Source organism: Coregonus lavaretus, assembly GCF_964263955.1.
Source record: "Coregonus lavaretus genome assembly, chromosome: 25".
Lineage (NCBI taxonomy): Eukaryota > Metazoa > Chordata > Actinopteri > Salmoniformes > Salmonidae > Coregonus > Coregonus lavaretus.
In genome coordinates this window covers 3,256,792-3,277,082 of record NC_140012.1, presented here as the reverse complement: position 1 = coordinate 3,277,082, position 20,291 = coordinate 3,256,792, and the positions used below count along the sequence as shown (strand labels likewise).

At 41.6% G+C, this 20,291-nt stretch overlaps 1 protein-coding gene across 1 annotated transcript; it reads left to right on the top strand.

The window, feature by feature from the left end:
- Positions 1–513: 513 nt before the first annotated feature.
- On the top strand, positions 514–17,249 carry LOC311100693 (alpha-N-acetylglucosaminidase-like). Its single transcript, XM_084141649.1, has 6 exons — positions 514–1,005; positions 13,199–13,346; positions 14,165–14,311; positions 14,407–14,492; positions 14,673–14,929; positions 15,244–17,249. Exons 1-6 carry the CDS (start codon positions 557–559, stop codon positions 16,449–16,451), a joined length of 2,295 nt encoding a protein of 764 aa, XP_083997775.1. The 5' UTR covers positions 514–556; the 3' UTR covers positions 16,452–17,249.
- Positions 17,250–20,291: the final 3,042 nt, after the last annotated feature.

Here is a 20,291-nt window from a genome sequence, read left to right as displayed (position 1 = left end):
GAGATACTGTATCTGTGACCAACAGATGTAATCTGTATTCCCAGTCGTGTGAAATGCATAGATTAGTGCCTAATGAATTCATTTTAATTTACTGATTTCCTTATATGGACTGTAACTCAGTAAAATCTTTGAAATTGTTGCATGTTGCGTTTATATTTTTGTTCAGTGTAGTTTTCATTTGGAAGGCAGGTAAAGGGTTTTCATCAAACACAACTTTTGCATGTGAAAACACAGAATCCTACTCATTACTCCACGTGCTCTTACGTCACTTTTGTTTTGATCCGATTTTGCCATGCGCTTTGAACAGGGCATCTGGCTCACGCCCGAAAAGAAGGCCGGTTCCAAAACGAATGCAATTAACTTTAACCCGGGTCAAATTAATCGAATCCCCTAATTTTTCTCCACGATTTGACCGTTTACCAACCTCTCCATTGTGATTGGTTTTATACTTTGATTGACTACTAAATATCACGCTCTGATTGGCCCAGAGCATTCCCGCAAACCGAAAACTTCCTGTTCGACTGCATGTTGACCAAACTCGTATTTTATTTCACGGATGCATGTACCGGTTTCGTTTGAGTTTACTGTGATCAAAATGAGATTTAGATGCATTTATAGCCTTGCTTTGCTCGTAGTAGTCTGTAATATATCAGCACAATGCGAGTTTCAGACTCTGGCGCATTTAAAACCGCAAGCCAACGACAAGACTCAGGGAAGAGCTGTAGTGGAACTTCTCAAGCGTCTGCTTGGAAATAGATCGCGTGAGTTCATAGTGTCAGTCAACAGAACTTTATCCAATGACAGTTTGGACGTATGTGAGCTCCGGTCAGCGAAAAACAATAGAATCTTAGCCACAGGCAGCACTGGGGTGGCTGTCGCCTCTGGGATTTACAATTACTTGAAATACTTCTGTAATTGTCACGTGTCCTGGTCAGGTAATCAACTAAACATTCCGTGCCCTTTGCCGCAAATCACAGGCCTACTGCGCATCAACACCCAACACAGGTATGTGCACGAGACTTTACGGATGCCGAGATTAATTTAGTCTGACAGGATGCATTGGGGATGTATGCAGAAGTCAACGGCATATTGTGCATTATCAATATCATTTGCATGTAAACTAATTGTTCTAGTTTAACAAATCCAAATATCCCAAATAAGGCCACATGTTTTAATTGAATGTGAAGTGGGTTTAGAAGCAGGAAAAAGCAGCTCAGCTGTAATGTGTGAATCTTGTTCCATCACAAATATGAGAATGTTATGCATTTTATACATACAGCCTTTAAAGCTGTAAACGTTCCTGGGAACACATTCCACAAATAGTATTGTAACAACCCTTTTGTTGTTACGATCTCCTAGTGAGTTTACCTTATTGGAGCAGTGAGTAAGTGTGCCTACGGGCTGGGAGACCCGGTTCGTGACCCACAAGGGGCATTGCATTGTAGTCATTCGCTACATTGGTGTCCGAGAAGCACATACATTTGCAATAGTAAAGCATGGAGACGCACTCCTGAACGGAGAGGATAGTGTAATGACCCAAGCCTGCTCGTTACGATCTAGGCACGTTCATTAGATCAGCAGACAATAGCGGTGAAGGTGTTAATACAAAAACATGTCACACATTCGAATAGAGATTCGTGATTGGAATGAATTTGGAAATGTAGTCCATCTTTCGAGAGCTGACACCACATCTTTGAGATTCTTGTTGTAATTATTTGTAACTATGGATTGGATTGTGGGGTGGATATCAACTCCCAGACATCTAAACTGTTTTACTACCATAGTGCCAAGTGTTGCCGTTGGATAATCTCACATGTTAGAGGTATGTATGCACGCATGACTGTAAGTCGCTTTGGATAAAAGTGTCTGCTAAATGGCATATTATATTATTATTATTATAGGTAAAAGGGCAGACTTGACCCAGTTGATTTTATAGCCAGAAATGTGGCTAAATTCACAAAAGATGTAAAGAATATGAGGGAGGTTGCTGTGTATTTTGGCAGAATAACAGGATATTCTCTGCATATATGGAGATGTAATGCTTGGTGTCATATGTAATGATTGGTGTGTTCAGATCTATGTTTAAGTGATTGAAGTCTGTTCTTATGTTGCGTTCATGAATTTTGTCTGGGGTGGTACATATATACATACTTGCTTCTTCTAATTGTGACAGTTTTGTTTCGAGGTCAAGTACTCTATGGTTTCAATCCTTGTTGAGACCAGATATGAACGCTATTGACCTTTCCCTAATAAAGCCCTTCACTGCATCCCACAGCATACAGGAGTCAGATACAGTGCCTTCAGAAAGTATTCAGACTCACCTACACACAATACCCAATAATGACAAAGCAAAAACAGGTTTTTAGAAGTTTTTGCTAATTTATAAAAAATAAAAAAACTGAAGTATCACATTTACATAAGTATTCAGACCCTTTACTCAGTGCTTTGTTGAAGCACATTTGGCAGCGATTACAACCTCAAGTCTTCTTGGGTATGATGCTACAAGCTTGGCACACCTGTATTTGGGGAGTTTCTCCCATTCTTCTCTGCAGATCCTCTCAAACTCTGTCAGGTTGGATGGGGAGCGTTGCTGCACAGTTATTTTCAGGTCTCTCCAAAGATGTTCGATCAGGTTCAAGTCCGGGCTCTGGCTGGGCAACTCAAGGACATTCAGAGACTTGTCCCGAAGCCACTCCTGCGTTGTCTTGGCTGTGTGCTTACGGTCGTTGTCCTGTTGGAAGGTTAACCTTCACCCCAGTCTGAGGTCCTGAGCAGGTTTTTTTTAATCAAAAACCTCTCTGTACTTTGCTCTGTTCATCTTGATCCTGGCTAGTCTCCCAGTCCCCGCCGCTGAAAGACATCCCCACAGCATGATGCTGCCACCACCATGCTTCAACGTGGGGATGGTGCCAGGTTTCCTCCAGACGTGACGCTTGGCATTCAGGCCCAATAGTTCAATCTTGGTTTCATCAGACCAGAGAATTTTGTTTCTCATGGTCTTAGTCTTTAGGTGCCTTTTGGCAAACTCCAAGTGGGCTGTCATGTGCCTTTTACTGAGGAGTGGCTTCCGTCTGGTCAACTACCATAAAGGCCTGATTGGTGGAGTGCTGCAGAGAAGGTTGTCCTTCTGGAAGGTTCTCCCTTCGCCACAGAGGAACTCTAGAGCTCTGTCGGAGTGACCATCGGGTTCTTGGTAACCTCCCTGACCAAGGCCCTTCTTCCCCGACTGCTCAGTTTGGCCGGGCGTCCAGCGCTAGGAAGAGTCTTGGTGGTTACAAACTTCTTCCATTTAAGAATGATGGAGGCCACTGTGTTCTTGGGGAACTTCAATGGTGCAGAAATGTTTTGGTTCCCTTCCCCATATCTGTGCATCGACACAATTCTGTCTCGGAGCTCTACGGACAATTCCTCGACCTCATGGTTTGGTTTTTGCTCTGACATGCACTGTCAACTGTGGGACCTTATATAGACAGGTGTGTGCTTTTCCAAATCATGCCCAATCAATTGAATTTACCACAGGTGGACTCCAATCAAGTTGTAGAAACATCTCAAGGATGATCAATGGAAGCCGGATGCACCTGAGCTCAATTTCGAGTCTCATAGCAAAGTGTCTGAATACTTACAGTACCAGTCAAATTTGGACACCTACTCATTCCAGGGTTTTTCTTAATTTTTTTTACTATTTTCTACATTGTAGAATAATAGTGAGGACATCAAAACGATGATATAATACATATGGAATCATGTAGTAACTAAAGTGTTAAACAAATCAAAATATATTTGATATTCTTCAAAGTAGCCACCCTTTGCCTTGATGACAGCTTTGCACACTCTTGGCATTCTCTCAACCAGCTTCAACTGGAATGCTTTTCCAACAGTGTTGAAGGAGTTCCCACATATGCTGAGCACTTGTTGGCTGCTTTTCCTTCACTCTGTGGTCCAACTCATCCCAAACCATTACAATTGGGTTGAGGTCGGGGGATTGTGGAGGCCAGGTCATCTGATGCAGCACTCCATCACTCTCCGTCTTGGTCCAATAGCCCTTACACAGCCTGGAGGTGTGTTGGGTCATTGTCCTGTTGAAAAACACATGATTGTCCCACTAAGCCCAAACCAGATGGGATGGCAATATCGCTGCAGAATGCTGTAGTAGCCATGCTGGTTAAGTGTGCCCTGAATTCTAAATAAATCACAGACAGTGTCACCAGCAAAGCACTCCATCACACCTCCTCCTCCGTGCTTCACGGTGGGAACTACACATGCAGAGATCATCCGTTCACCTACACTGCGTCTCACAAAGACACAGCGTTTGGAACCAAAAATCTCAAATTTGGACTCCAGACCAAATTACAGATTTCCACCTGTCTAATGTCCATTGCTCGTGTTTCTTGGCCCAAGCAAGTCTCTTCTTATTATTGGTGTCCTATAGTAGTGTTTTCTTTGCAGCAATTCGACCATGAATGCCTGATTCATGCAGTCTCCTTTGAACAGTTGATGTTGAGATGTGTCTGTTAGTTGAACTCTGTGAAACACTTATTTGGGCTGCAATTTCTGAGGCTGGTAAGTCTAATGAACTTATCCTCTGCAGCAGAGGTAACTCTGGGTCTTCCTTTCCTGTGGCGGTCCTCATGAGAGCCAGTTTCATCATAGCGCTTGATGGTTGTTGCGACTGCACTTGAAGAAACTTTCAAAGTTCTTGACTTTTTCCGTATTGACTGACCTTGATGTCTTAAAGTAGTGATGGTTTGTCGTTTCTCTTTGATTATTTGAGCGGTTCTTGCCATTACATGGACTTGGTCTATTACCAAATAGGGCCATCTTCTGTATACCATCCCTACCTTGTCACAACACAACTGATTGGCTCAAACACATTAAGAAGGAAAGAAATTCCACAAATTAACTTTTAACAAGGCACACCTGTTAATTTAAATATATTCCAGGTGACTACCTCATGAATCTGGTTGATCGAATGCAAAGAGTGTTTAAAGCTGTCATCAAGGCAAAGGGTGGCTACTTTGAAGAATCTCAAATATAAAATATGTTTTGATGTGTTTAACACTTTTTTTTGGTTACTGCATGATTCCATATGTGTTATTTCATAGTTTTGATGTCTTCACTATTATTCTACAATGTAGAAAATAGTAAAAAAATAAAGAAAAACCCTTGAATGAGTAGGTGTGTCCAAACTTTTGACTGGTACCATAAACAGATATGGCTCATTAATCTATACGGTCCAAATAATGATGATCCACGCTTCTCTGAAAATATATATAATAATTTATCAAACCTACAAGGAATACAAGACTATTATTATGGTGTCAGATTATAATACGGTTTTAAATACCTCTATGGACCGTAAAGGAAACCACACTACAAACTATCACCCTCATGCACTTAAGGAAACCACGAATGTCATGGATATATTGGAACTAGTGGATATATGGAGGCTTAAATATCCTGACCCAGTGACATATACATGGCAGAGGCTCAATCAAGCTAGTCGTATTGTCTACTTTCTTATGTCATTCTCGCTGGCACCAAAAGTTTTAAAAGTGTTGATAGGGGACAGAACACGGTCGGACCATCAAATAATTGGCATATACATTACTCTTACAGAATTTCCACGTGGGCGAGGATATTGGAAATGAAATCAAAGCATATTGGATGATAACTTATTTTTAACTAGGACAGAAGAATTTATAACTGACTTTTTCCGACATAACATAGGTACTGCAGATCCCCTTAATGTATGGGACACTTTTAAATGTGCCTTTTTAGAGGCCATGCAATTCAGTACTCATATCTAAAACAAAAGCAATTTAGGTCAAAAGAGTCCATATTAATAAAGGAAATGGAAGGACTAACCGTACAGATAGATGGCAATAAAAACAGTACCATAGAGGCACAGAATAAGTTAGAGGAAAAACATAAAGAAATGGAGGAACTTATTCAAGAAAGAGCAAGTGTAATATATTATAAAAATAAAGCGAACTGGATGGAATATCGGAAAAAATGCACCAAATTATTTTTTGATCTTCAACATAGAAATGCTACCAAAAATAATTTACTGAAACTTGTTAAAAATGACTGAGTCACCCATGATTCACCAAACTATATTTTGAAAGAGGAAGCAAAGTATTTTAAGCATATGTTTTCGTTTCAGTCTCCTCCATCTCCACTAACTGAAATTAATTGTATGGATATTTTTTCTATTAACCTTTAAACACGTGAGTTCCAAATATCTCTAATGGTCACCCCAGCGTGAGTTGTTTTATGTACATGATGTCAGAATGCACTCACTGTTCCAAAATGTGATTGTTACGCGACAGGACAGTTAACTCGCGCTGCCTGCTAATTATCTATAGGCTATGTTTCAACTTGTCAATTTCAAATTATTTTCTAACAAGTTGTATGTTTTAACAGTTTGAATTGAGGTGTGTTCCGCCTCCTCATTAATTGACATAGAAGTAGCCCATTTCAGTGTTGCGGACAGTTTATGTTTGAGGCTTTACTGAGCTGGACAAACTTCTCTCTTCGAGGAGAGCCCAAACACGTCTTCACTAATGTTTCCCAGATCAAATTTGCAGACATTTGCGCGAATTTGAATATTTTCTGGCTGGCGCTTGCATTGCCTTCCTTGTTGTTTTCCTTACAAATAATAACTTTGGACATGTGTGCGTTCCTATCAAAGTAAGTGCCTTATTTTCTGTATATCGTGTTGTTGTTTCTACTGTAGCATACAGTTTGCATGTATGTAGGTTTTGTATGTATGGAGCATAATGTATTTACAGTTTTATTCACGTTTTCAAGTACTGGTGACAAATTCCGATTTTTGCATAGATCGTAATGGACACCTATGATGTGTGTAAAATACTTTTTTGAAGGTTCTACTGATTTTAAAATGAGCTAATGCTAAGCTATTTGCCAGCTATGTGTGGCGCCATGTTTGTTGACATTATACAATGCATTCTGGGTGTCACGTAAACGTCTGTCAGACCAAAGATGTTATAATGAGGTGAAGGAATGGTTCACTCATTTTTCAAGTAAACTTCTGGAAGTGAATGAAGGGAAGTGAATGATCGTAGACTACACACCCCCTTCAACATGAATACTGCAAACAGACCAAACTCATCTTGTCTCCTCTTATTATCTTTGGTTGAGGCGAAAAAACAAACACGGCGGCATGCACAAACTACCCATCGTCGGATTACTTTCGATTTCTACAAAGTGTTTTACTCAATTATTTTGAGCAATGGTGAACTCACCCGTGATGTGATGAGTTATAATTATATAGTTATAGTAATTACTATTAGCTAATTCATATTGTGGTTTCTGACAGCTGAGAGTTATCTAAATTTGACCTCTTGTGTTACTTCAATCTTTCTTCAGTTAGCGCTAGGACTAATGTAGCCTACATTTCCCGATTTGGATGATTGTGTATGCTGTCGCTACTTCTGTGAATGTCTGAACATTGCATCCAAAAAATAAACTGCTTACATTTAGGACATAACTTTGTAAGGACTGTGTTTGTGCAAAATGTTCCTGTGAAAAAACTGTGGCTTGCTCGAAACTGGGCGTAATAACTAAGTGTTCTAATCAAACCAGTTTGAGCGTACGCTGCAGGGACCACTGTAGAATGATCACACCATTTGTTGGTACGTGTGAAAAGGTTAATAATGTAAAATGAACAGCTGTACAGAGACACTCATGTGAACGCCAAATAACAGAGGAGGAACTTCTTGATGCAATTAAAAAACTCCACAGCTGGATGGCATACCAGTGGAGGTATACCAAACCTTTTTTGATATACTCAGAGTACAGTTATTAGCATGTTTTAACCATTCCTATAAAAATGATAGATTATCAGACACTCAACAAGGTCTGATTTCATTATTACTGAAACAAGATCCAAGTGGTAAATATAAAGAACCAGTCCATTAAAAAAATTGCAGGCCCCTTACACGTTAGTGTTGTGATGCAAAAGACTCTAGCAAAATGCATAGCACATAGAATTATAAAGGTATTGTCGGATATTATTAATCATAATCAGATAGGTTTTTTACATGAACAATACATTGGAGATAATGTAAGAAAAGTACTGGAAACAATAGAACACTATGAAATATGACAAATCTGGGAAACCAGGCCTGGTATTCATAGCTGACATTAAAAAGGCTTTTGATCAACTACGACTGAAATTTATATATAAATGCCTGGAATATTTCAATTTTGGAGAATCTCTTATGAAATGGGTTAAAGTTATGTATTGTAACCCGAGGTGTAAAATAGTAAATAATTGCTACTTCTCAAAGTATTAAACAGTCAAGTGGAGTAAAACAAGGTTGTCCACTATCGGCATATCTATTTATTATGGCCATCGAAATGTTAGCTATTCAACTCAGATCCAACAATAATATCAAGGGGTTAGAAATCCAGGGCTTAAAAACAAAGGTGTCATTGTACGCTGATGATTCATGTTTTCTTTTAAATCCACAATTTGGATCCCTCCACAGCCTTATAGAGGATCTAAATAAATGTTCTAACCTCTCTGGATTACAACCAAATGAAGATAAATGTACTATATTACGTTATTGGATCACTAAAAAATACATTACCGTGTAGTTTACCAATGAAATGGTCTGACGGTGATGTGGACATACTCGGTATACATCTCCCGAAAGAAATAAATGATCTCACTACAATACATTGTAATAGAAAGTTAGCAAAAATAGATGCTACCGTGGAAAGGAAAATACCTGTCTATTTGTGGAAAAATCACCCTGATGAACTCTGTAGTCATATCCCAGTTTACCTATTTGCATATGGTCTTGCCTACACCTAGCGACCTGTTTTTTTTATTTTATTTTATTATATGAGCAAAATATATTCCATTTTATTTGGAACGGCAAGCCAGACAAAATTAAACAGGCCTATTTATATAATGAATATGAATTCGGAGGGGCAGAAATTATTAAAGCATTAGACCTCTCACTAAAGGCGTCTGTCATACAAAAGTTATACTTACATCCAAACTGGTTCTCTAGCAGATTAGTAAGAATACAGTAAGGGAACAAAAGTATTTGATCCCCTGCTGATTTTGTACGTTTGCCCACTGACAAAGACATGATCAGTCTATAATTTTAATGGTAGGTTTATTTGAACAGTGAGAGACAGAATAACAACAAAAAAATCCAGAAAAACATATGTCAAAAATGTTATGAATTGATTTGCATTTTAATGAGGGAAATAAGTATTTGACCCCTCTGCAAAACATGACTTAGTACTTGGTGGCAAAACCCTTGTTGGCAATCACAGAGGTCAGACATTTCTTGTAGTTGGCCACCAGGTTTGCACACATCTCAGGAGGGATTCTGTCCCACTCCTCTTTGCAGATCTTCTCCAAGTCATTAAGGTTTCGAGGCTGACGTTTGGCAACTCGAACCTTCAGCTCACTCCACAGATTTTCTATGGGATTAAGGTCTGGAGACTGGCTAGGCCACTCCAGGACCTTAATGTGCTTCTTCTTGAGCCACTCCTTTGTTGCCTTGGCCGTGTGTTTTGGGTCATTGTCATGCTGGGATACCCATCCACGACCCATTTTCAATGCCCTGGCTGAGGGAAGGAGGTTCTCACCCAAGATTTGACGGTACATGGCCCCGTCCATCGTCCCTTTGATGTGGTGAAGTTGTCCTGTCCCCTTAGCAGAAAAACACCCCCAAAGCATAATGTTTCCACCTCCATGTTTGACGGCGGGGATGGTGTTCTTGGGGTCATAGGCAGAATTCCTCCTCCTCCAAACACGGCGAGTTGAGTTGATGCCAAAGAGCTCGACTTTGGTCTCATCTGACCACAACACATTCACCCAGTTCTCCTCTGAATCATTCAGATGTTCATTGGCAAACTTCAGACGGGCCTGTATATGTGCTTTCTTGAGCAGGGGGACCTTGCGGGCGCTGCAGGATTTCAGTCCTTCACGGCGTAGTGTGTTACCAATTGTTTTCTTGGCGACTATGGTCCCAGCTGACTTGAGATCATTAACAAGATCCTCCCGTGTAGATCTGGGCTGATTCCTTACCGTTCTCATGATCATTGCAACTCCACCAGGTGAGATCTTGCATGGAGCCCCAGGCCGAGGGAGATTGACAGTTATTTTGTGTTTCTTCCATTTGCGAATAATCGCACCAACTGTTGTCACCTTCTCACCAAGCTGCTTGGTGATGGTCTTGTAGCCCATTCCAGCCTTGTGTAGGTCTACAATCTTGTCCCTGACATCCTTGGAGAGCTCTTTGGTCTTGGCCATGGTGGAGAGTTTGGAATCTGATTGATTGCTTCTGTGGACAGGTCTATTTTATACAGGTAACAAGCTGAGATTAGGAGCACTCCCTTTAAGAGTGTGCTCCTAATCTCAGCTCGTTACCTGTATAAAAGACACCTGGGAGCCAGAAATCTTACTTCCCTCATTAAAATGCAAATCAATTTATTACATTTTTGACATGCGTTTTTCTGGATTTTGTTGTTGTTATTCTGTCTCTCACTGTTCAAATAAACCTACCATTAAAATTATAGACTGATCATTTCTTTTTCAGTGGGCAAATGTACAAAATCAGCAGGGGATCAAATACTTTTTTCCCTCGCTGTGTCTCACCCCATGTTCAAGAATGTCCTTTTTCCTTTATTCAGATTACATCCTCTCACTTTCGGTTATTTGAAAATCAAATAATCTCCTAAATATTGCTATTTTGAAAACAAGCCATAGAAAATTGGTTGCAATTTCAGTTTAATCTACCAGAAAAGACAGAACAAATAATAAAACAAATATTGTGGTTAAACTCAACTATACTAATTGATAAAATGTTATTTTTCACACACAAAAACAAATGTATAGTCTTTGAAAGTGATATCATAAATCCGAATGGTGGAGTAATGTCACACATGCAGCTAACATAAATATATGGAAATGTCTGCTCTACCCCAAATTACAACCAACTAATTGCAGCATTACCGCAAAAATGGAAGAGGCAAGTGGAAGGGGGAGAAAGTAAGGAATTTGTCTGTCGGCCCTGCATTAAAGACTAACTAAAAGGATACCAGTTTCATTTAAGGACCAAAACATTGACAGCTGTGCCATATACAGTGCATTCGAGTAGTATTCAGACCCCTTTTTCCACATTTTTTTACATTACAGCCTTATTCTAAAATTGATTAAATAATATTTTATCAATCTACACACAATACCCCATAATGACTAAGCAAAAACAGGTTTTTGGAATTAATTTCTCATTTATTAAAAAATCATCCTTGAGCTGTTTCTACATCTTGATTGGAGTCCACCTGTGGTAAATTCATTTGATTGGACATTTGAAAAGCCACACACCTGTCTATAGAAGGTCCCACAGTTGACAGTGCATGTCAGAGCAAAAACCAAGCCATGAGGTCGAAGGAATTGTCCGTAGAGCTCCGAGACAGGATTGTGTCGAGGCACAGATCTGGGGAAGGGAGGTGACCAAGAACCCGATGGTCACTCCGACAGAGCTCCAGAATTCCTCTCTGGAGATGGGAGAACCTTCCAGAAGGACAACCATCTCTGCAGCACATCACCAATCAGACCTTTATGGTAGAGTGGCCAGAACGGAGCAAAGTACAGAGAGATCCTTGATGAAAACCTGCTCCAGAGCGCTCATGACCTCAAACTGGGGCGAAGGTTCACCTTCCAACAGGACAAAGACCCTGAAAGTAGCTGTACAGCGACCCCCCCCCCCCCCCCCCCCCCCCCCCCCCAAAAAAAAATGTGGAAAAAGTCGGTCTGAATACTTTCCGAATGCACTGTATGTAGTGGGGAATTGATACAAATAAACAATCAAAGGGCAACCAATTCACACAATGAAACAATGAATGCGCAATAATTGGCGGGAGACGCCTGAGCACATTCTGGAGAGCTGAGAGCATGCATTCTGGAGAGAGACGCCTGTATCTTCACTACACACCCCGCTCCTCCTTCTTGGCTCAACATTTTAACTTATACTCATGACACATTAACTTCACACTTTTATATATATTTTGCCCCGCGAACTGCCCAAATTGTGGGCTTCCCCAATAGCATAGGCCTACGAGTTTGTGATTTGAAACAATCCACAGCTATTTTATTAAAGAAGCTAATGATCCTCGATTGCTCTGTGGCTAAGTCATGCTCTCTGGTGAAGTATTTTGAATGAATTCTATAGATTTTTGAATAGACAGGAGTAATTATATAATTTTGGCAAATGCATTACAATTTACTTTAAGGGAAGCTTAGCCTATTGGACGCGCCGCCTATGAAAGACTTCCTCGTATGCCATTTATATCCTGTTCTATTGGTTTCATATCAACTTTCTTTCATTGTCCAGAAGCCAAAGGCACAATCCTAGTCATATTAGCAACCCATCCTAGTTGTTGCATCTTTAGATTCCCCCTCTTTCTAAGTTTCTAATGGAGGTTTTCATCTCTGTCACATATGGAACCGCTCGCATCAGGTGCGCTACTTTATACGTTTTATTTTCCCGTGAATTGCATTTTGAAAATGTTGTTTTATTGGCTGCTTCAGGAAAGGTTGCACGATATATTTTCCACATCTAACAACGTAGATTGATTATATTCCATCTATGGAATATTTATGCAAAAGTTTATAATAAGAAATACACTTTTACACCCATGGTGGCTTACCCCTACTAGCTAACCAGTAGCAGCCTTGAAACACTTATTAGCAGTCTTTATCATCTTATTGGAGAAGTGGCTTCACTCCTGCTATGTTTTCCCTCGTGTGTTCTTCTCTTGACTTCACTTTTCCGACATGACTTCGGTCAAATTCTGATAAAATTTAAATTTCTCCCAAAATACAAATGTAAAGTGATAGTATGTCATATTGGGACTTTTAGTTGGAAAGATGAAACCAAACAGAATGTTTAACTGCAACCTAATTCTGCATTCTTCCCTTTAAGATGCATTACTTTAATCTAAATGTGATTCTGTCATTCTGAGCACCGTGGGTGGACGCCCTAATGGGTTTCACAAATGTCTGGTAAATTGAAAATCTTCCTGGTCACGTTGTCCGGCGTCACATTTTCCTAATGAAAACCCTGGCATCCAGTGTAGCAGCTAAACACCTATTGTTTTCCTGATGCCCCAGTGTAGCTCCCCAGTAATGTCTTTCTCTTGTTTCCAGATTCAGGTACTATCAGAACGTATGCACTCAGAGCTACTCCACGGTGTGGTGGGACTGGCCACGATGGCAGAGGGAGATCGACTGGATGGCGCTGAATGGCATCAATCTGCCTTTGGCATTTACTGGACAAGAGGCCTTGTGGCAAGAGGTAACAAGATCCCATACTGTGTATTTTGTTGTGTGTTTGTATGTTCTGAGGTGGAGCAAACTGTGTGTATTGCAACTAATTTCCTACTACAGTGGGTAATGTCAGGTAAAAGTGCAAAGTAATTATTTGCTGACTTTTTCTTATTTAAACCAATGGTTGGAACCGGTTCAGGGAAGAGAACCGAAAAATGACATTTTTCGAGAAACAGAAACAAAACCCGGGATCGGAAGTGATCTCTAGTGTTCCAGAACAGAACTGCTATTAAAAAATGTTGAGAACAGGTTAATGTACTTTTTTGTTACAGATATGTTCCTCATGTCAAGTAGATAATTCTGTAATTTGAAGAAGTTAATGCTAGTAGTATCATAAACACATTCTAGTTTATATTCCATGTCATGATGTTCATTGCTTTAAGCCAAACCTTGTCTAGCCCTTTCTCTCGCTCTCTCCCCACCCGTGGAATTTCAGTCACTTCTTGCACCTGCACTGACCAATTAAACATGTTAACAACTAGCTTATGTGTTTCATAGGAAGCTTCTCTATCCATGCTAATTGCATGTAGTAAATTAATGAGCTATTTTGTAAAAACTGTTGATTACACAGGTGTAAAAAAATAAAGAATGATTTTATTTTCTGGTCGGAACACTGGAATGCAAAAAAAAAAAAAAAAAGGTGTTCTGTTCGGAACTGAACAATTGGAAAATAATTTTGGTTCCAACCCCTGATTTTGTCCATGTAAAACTGTATTGTATTCTAGACCTGTGTTAAAAAATTATATAAATGGCAACTCTGACATCAAGCTGTTTTTGAGGGATTAGATGTACCTCTCGCTGGGGCTGAACCAGACTGAAATCGACCACTTCTTCACCGGCCCCGCCTTCCTAGCCTGGAACCGTATGGGGAACCTGTTCCAGTGGGGCGGACCCCTACCACAGTCCTGGCACGTGAAGCAGCTCTACCTCCAAGTACTATCATTTTGATTGGTCTACATACAAACATGGCTTCCCCCCTACATTTTCAATAATAATGATGTATGTTATATGTTTCCTCTGCCCTCCAGTTCAAGATTTTAGACCGAATGAGATCCTTCGGAATGCTGCCTGTCCTGCCAGCTTTCTCTGGCATTGTGCCTCAGGGCATCGCCAGGTATGACTGCTGATTCAAAACCATTGCAAACCGTTTCCTCAACCCTTGGCTTCAGTTATATATTTTTTGTTGGAATACAAATTAAATAGCCATTTCGTGGTCTTTGAATCAGTTAAGATCAATGTGCTCGGCAACAGTGTTTTACTGGATCGTTCAGTCCTTTTCTGTTCTATTTCCCAGGCTCTTTCCGAAAGCCAACCTGACCAAACTGCCTCCCTGGAGCCATTTCAACTGCAGCTACTCCTGCTCCTACACCCTAGAACCCCATGACCCCCTCTTCCATCAGATCGGCTCCATGTTCCTGTCCCAGCTGGTCAAGCAGTTTGGCACGGACCACGTCTACAACACGGACACCTTCAATGAGATGACGCCGGCCTCCTCGGACCCTGCCTCCTTGTCCGCGGTTAGCCATGCCGTCTTCGCCACTATGACCTCAGGTGAGATGTGCATGCTGAACGATGCATAAAAAGGAACGTCTGTTAATTAGCTGACACTAGCTTTGTTAGACACTGTGTTAGTAGTTTTTCTGCCGGCATTGCCGGCCACAGCAGTTGGCGGGCTGTTGAAATGGCAGTATACATTGGGTTGTAATTGCTGTAGTTGTCCTATTTTCATTACCCCGGGCTGACCTGGCATAGTGCCACCCATGGGTGTTGTACACAGCCCCGTCGACCCCTTGCCTGTACTTCCGAGCCCTATTAAGAATTCTGCCTTTCTTCTCCCTCACCCCAAAATCTTTTTTTGTCTCCAGTGGATCCCCAGGCCATTTGGCTGATGCAGGGCTGGCTCTTTGTGCATGACGCAGCATTCTGGAAGCCTGCCCAGATTCAGGCCCTTCTGCACGGAGTGCCTATCGGCCGGATGATTGTGCTGGACTTGTTTGCTGAATCCATGCCAGCTTTCTCCTTCACCAAGTCCTTCTACGGCCAGCCCTTCATATGGTGCATGCTCCACAACTTTGGCGGCAACAGCGGGCTCTTTGGCACAGTGGAGAGCCTCAACTCGGGGCCGTTCGAGGCTCTTGCCTTCCCCAACTCCACCCTGGTTGGACTCGGGCTGGCGCCGGAGGGCATCGAGCAGAACCCTGTGGTGTACGAGCTGATGAGTGAGTTGGCGTGGCGCAAGGAGCCAGTCAACCTGGCCAAGTGGGTGTCGCTGTACGCAGCTCGCCGCTACGGCAGCACCCACGAGAACCTGACGGCCGCCTGGAAGCTGCTTTTTGGCAGCGTCTACAACTGCACCGTGCCACACTATAAGAACCACAACCACAGTCCGCTGGTGCACCGGCCCTCACTGCGCATGACCACGGAGGTGTGGTACCAGCGGGCCGACCTGTACGAGGCCTGGAGGCTGTTGTACCAGGCGGCCCGGCCCCTCATGGCCCAGGAGACGTTCCGCTATGACCTGGTGGACGTCACCCGGCAGGCCCTCCAGCTTCTCACCACCGATTACTACCGCGAGATCCGGGACGCCTTCCAGGCCCAGAAGCTTCCGGAGCTCCTGACGGCGGGCGGCGTGCTGGTGTACGACCTCTTCCCAGAGCTGGAGCGCCTGCTGTCCAGCGACGGCCACTTCCTGCTGGGGACATGGCTGGAGCGGGCACGCTCCCTGGCCCTGGACGAGGTGGAGGCGCGGCTGTACGACATGAACGCCCGGAACCAGATCACCCTGTGGGGCCCCGAGGGTAACATTCTGGACTACGCAAGCAAGGAGTGGGGCGGCCTGATGGAAGACTACTACTCCCAGCGCTGGAGCCTGTTCGTCAACACCCTGGTGGAGTGCCTGGACAAGGGCCGACCCTTCAGGCAAGACGCTTTCAACCAGGCCGTCTTCCAGGTGGAGAAGGGCTTTGTTTTCAACAGCCGGAAGTACCCCTCCAAACCGCAGGGGGACACCTACGACATAGTCAGCAGAATCTTCCTCAAGTATTATCCAAATGCTTTGAAGAGACTAAAGTGAGCCTGTCTGTAATCTGCCGAAAGACTATCTTCTGTCAGAGCGAGAAGAATGTCTCCCTCCCCATTACTTTGCTGTAGAATGCACTCAGAGGTTCAAAATACCCTTTGTTTGGAAATACGTACCTTGGAAGCAGTCTATGGACAATGAGTGACTGCAATCCACAATTTGGTTTTATTAAACTAGCTACTGCCAACAAATGGTAATATTAGCATTTTCAGAGCAAAAACTGTTGTAAATCAATCTCCCCGTTTGCATGTTTTAAATTGAATGCCCAAATGATCTCTTAAATAGATTGTGTTCCTCAAATACTTGGTTTAAAAAGCATTGTGAGATGATTTGTGCATGAAATTAGACTGCTTTCAGAATATGTATTTCACTGTTAAGTAAGTAAGTAAGTAAGTAGCCTTGCACGAGCCTTGGCTTGTGTGAGCCGGAACGGCTCATGTATTTCACTGAACTATGCCTGGTGCAGCAGTTTTTTTATATCAATCTCAATATCAAATCATTTCTGGGTAACTTTTTAGTGAGTTACTGTGATTCAAAAGGCTCTCACACATCTGAGCTAGCTTTGTTGCAGGTGCATGGTAACAATTGAATAACATGAGAAAAAAAAAAAATGAAACCCGCACACTGCTCTTGCTAGTATCACTACTCTTTATTAAGCTTTACGTATCGGCCTCAAGGCCTTCGTCAGAGCTTTTTTTACTTTTTTTATTTACCCTTATGTAGACATTGTTCCACCCACATCTGTTCAATGCATCGAATGGGTTTGAGTCGAGGGAAAATAAAAGCGTTACCAAATATAACGATGTCCATTTCTAATAACGTGTGTACAGAACATAAACACGTCTGTAAAACCACAATGAGGACATCAACCTATCAAGTAAGTTTTCATAAATCATTGGGTACAGTGCAAGAAAAAAATGTCAGAGTAATCTGAAGTGGTGGCATTAGTTTATGTTCACATTTACAACATAACATGCATTTCATCATTAAGACCTTTTGGGAATAATGTCTGGAGGGGGAAACTCCAAAAACATATTTTGCTCAGTGTTATTTATCACCTCCCCTGTCTGATATCTTGACTTTCTCTATGCCACAAAATCTAAAAGGTAGAACTGTCATGTTTTTGGTCATTTTAAAATGTACTGCGACTGGATAATCCCTGTCGTTTCTGATTTAACTTTTATGTTCACTAATTCGCTGTTTGAGAGAACAAGAGGTTTTATCTACATAACACAGCCCACATGGACATTTAATCATGTAGATAACATGGGTGGTGGAGCACGTAATAATGTTATTTATTTGGAACTGTTTTCCTGTATGTGGGTGGCAGAAATATTCACACTTCATCATCTTGTTGCACTGTGCGCAGCTTCCTGCATTTTATAGCTACCATTCGGAAGAGGGCGTAAAATAGCCTGGTTCATTTTCTTTTGTGGCTGGCAGTTGGCGTGGCACAATTTGTCGCGTAAATTGCAACGTCTCCTATATACAATAAGTGGAGGGCTCATAAATTCTTAAATTCCTTTTTGCCACAAAGTTGGAAGCACAAAACCGTCTAGAATGTCATTGTGTGCTGTAGCGTTAATATTTACAGTTGGCACTATGCATTTGGGTAGGTCACGTTCTCCTGGCATCCGCCAAACCCAGATTCGTCAGTCGGACTGCCAGATGGTGAAGCGTGATTCATCACTCCAGCCGACGCTTGGCATTGCCCATGGTGATCTTAGGCTTGTGTGCGGCTGCTTGGCCATGGAAACCCATTTCACGATGAAGAGTTCTTGTGCTGACGTTGCTTCCATAGGCAGTTTGGAACTGTTGCAACCGAGGACAGATGATTTTTACGCGCTTAAGCACTCGGCGGTCCCGTTCTGTGAGCTTGTGTGGCCTACCATTCGTTGCTGAGCTGTTGTTGCTCCTAGACGTTTCCACTTCACAATAACAGCACTTACAGTTGACAGGGGCAACTCTAGCAGGGCTGACTTGTTGGACATGTGGCATCCTATGACGGTGGCACATTGAAAGTCACTGAGCTCTTCAGTACGGGCCATTCTACTGCCAATGTTTGTCTACGGAGATTGCATGGCTGTGTGCTCAATTTTATACACCTGTCAGCAACGGCGGGTGTGGCTGAAACAGCCGAATCCACTAATTTGAAGGGGTGTCCACATACTTATGTAGTGTAGTTTTGTATTAAAATGGTCAAAAAGAAACAAAAAAGCTTTTTAGCAAAAAAAAAAAAAATTCTCAGGCAAGCATTTTGCTAGGACTGTCTGGGAGTGCTCTGAGTGGAGCAGGAAAGAGGGCCAGAGCAGTGCATTAACCACAGTTAGGATTTTGAAAGGAGGCAGAGAACCCTAATGGGAGGGATATGTAACCTGAAAACTAGCGGGTTATTTGTAGAGAGGTTTGGAGGTCTCTTTATTATTGGTCTTTTAACTTATTTCACAAGGCAAGCCAAAACCCATGCAAAACCTGCTTAATAGATTGTATTTTCAACCAGCAACTATCAGGAAATCACACTGATCACATTTTTTCACACTTTTACAGTGTTAGTTTCAACTTTGGTTGTACAAAAATTATACAGGAACAGGAAAAACGAATTTGACAGCACTGAGCCTTTAACTTAATTATTATAACCAGCATAGATTATTATTATTATGAGACTTACTTGCGCCATTCATTTATATATGTTCAACTTTATGCACCACAGTCTGTTCAGTAATCAATTCCAAGTGTTTTTTTAGGATCCAGATGTGCATGGAACCCAATGGGGTTAACGGACAATTTCAGGTGTATTAGCTAGTACACTAAAGAAACACAAGGAGAGGATTTTTAGGTGTGATGGTGTGAGACGTACAGAGATTTGTGATAGTGCTGGATATGTTTCTTCGCAGGTTCAATGTCTACCTACTAGCTGCTGATCAAACCCATCCTACGCCGAAATGCTGTTTACAGCATTGAAATAATGTTCTAATGCATGAAAAATGTTAATGGTCAAAGAATGGTCTAATGGAACAGTTTTCTGGTCAACTCATGTAACATCTTTTCTTGGTTAGCAATATTGGCGGGCAGAATATTAACACTTATTAGTGTTTTTATCACTTGTTAGTATATTCTGTTTTACCCAAGTAGTATCACTTTACTCATTTTCTTATGCCACTCTAGTTTTTTCGTTTGGATAACTAATATGAATTTAGGCCTTAATGTGACTTTTATTCCTTGTATTTTTTAAGAAGTGTTTTATTTATTTTATTGATTTATTTATTTACTAATCTCACTGTGGGTGAGATCCACACACTTAACTCGACAGTCACGGAAATCATGCATTGATGTCAATGGAAGATTTGTGCAAAAACTCGTATTATGCTCCCAGACCTAAAGTTATAGTTGGGGCATATGAGACTATACAGTGGGGAGAAAAAGTATTTGATACACTGCCGATTTTGCAGGTTTTCCTACTTACAAAGCATGTAGAGGTCTGTAATTTTTATCATAGGTACACTTCAACTGTGAGAGACGGAATCTAAAACAAAAATCCAGAAAATCACATTGTATGATTTTTAAGTAATTAATTTGCATTTTATTGCATGACATAAGTATTTGATCACCTACCAACCAGTAAGAATTCCGGCTCTCACAGACCTGTTAGTTTTTCTTTAAGAAGCCCTCCTGTTCTCCACTCATTACCTGTATTAACTGCACCTGTTTGAACTCGTTACCTGTATAAAAGATACCTGTCCACACACTCAGTCAAACAGACTCCAACCTCTCCACAATGGCCAAGACCAGAGAGCTGTGTAAGGACATCAGGGATAAAATTGTAGACCTGCACAA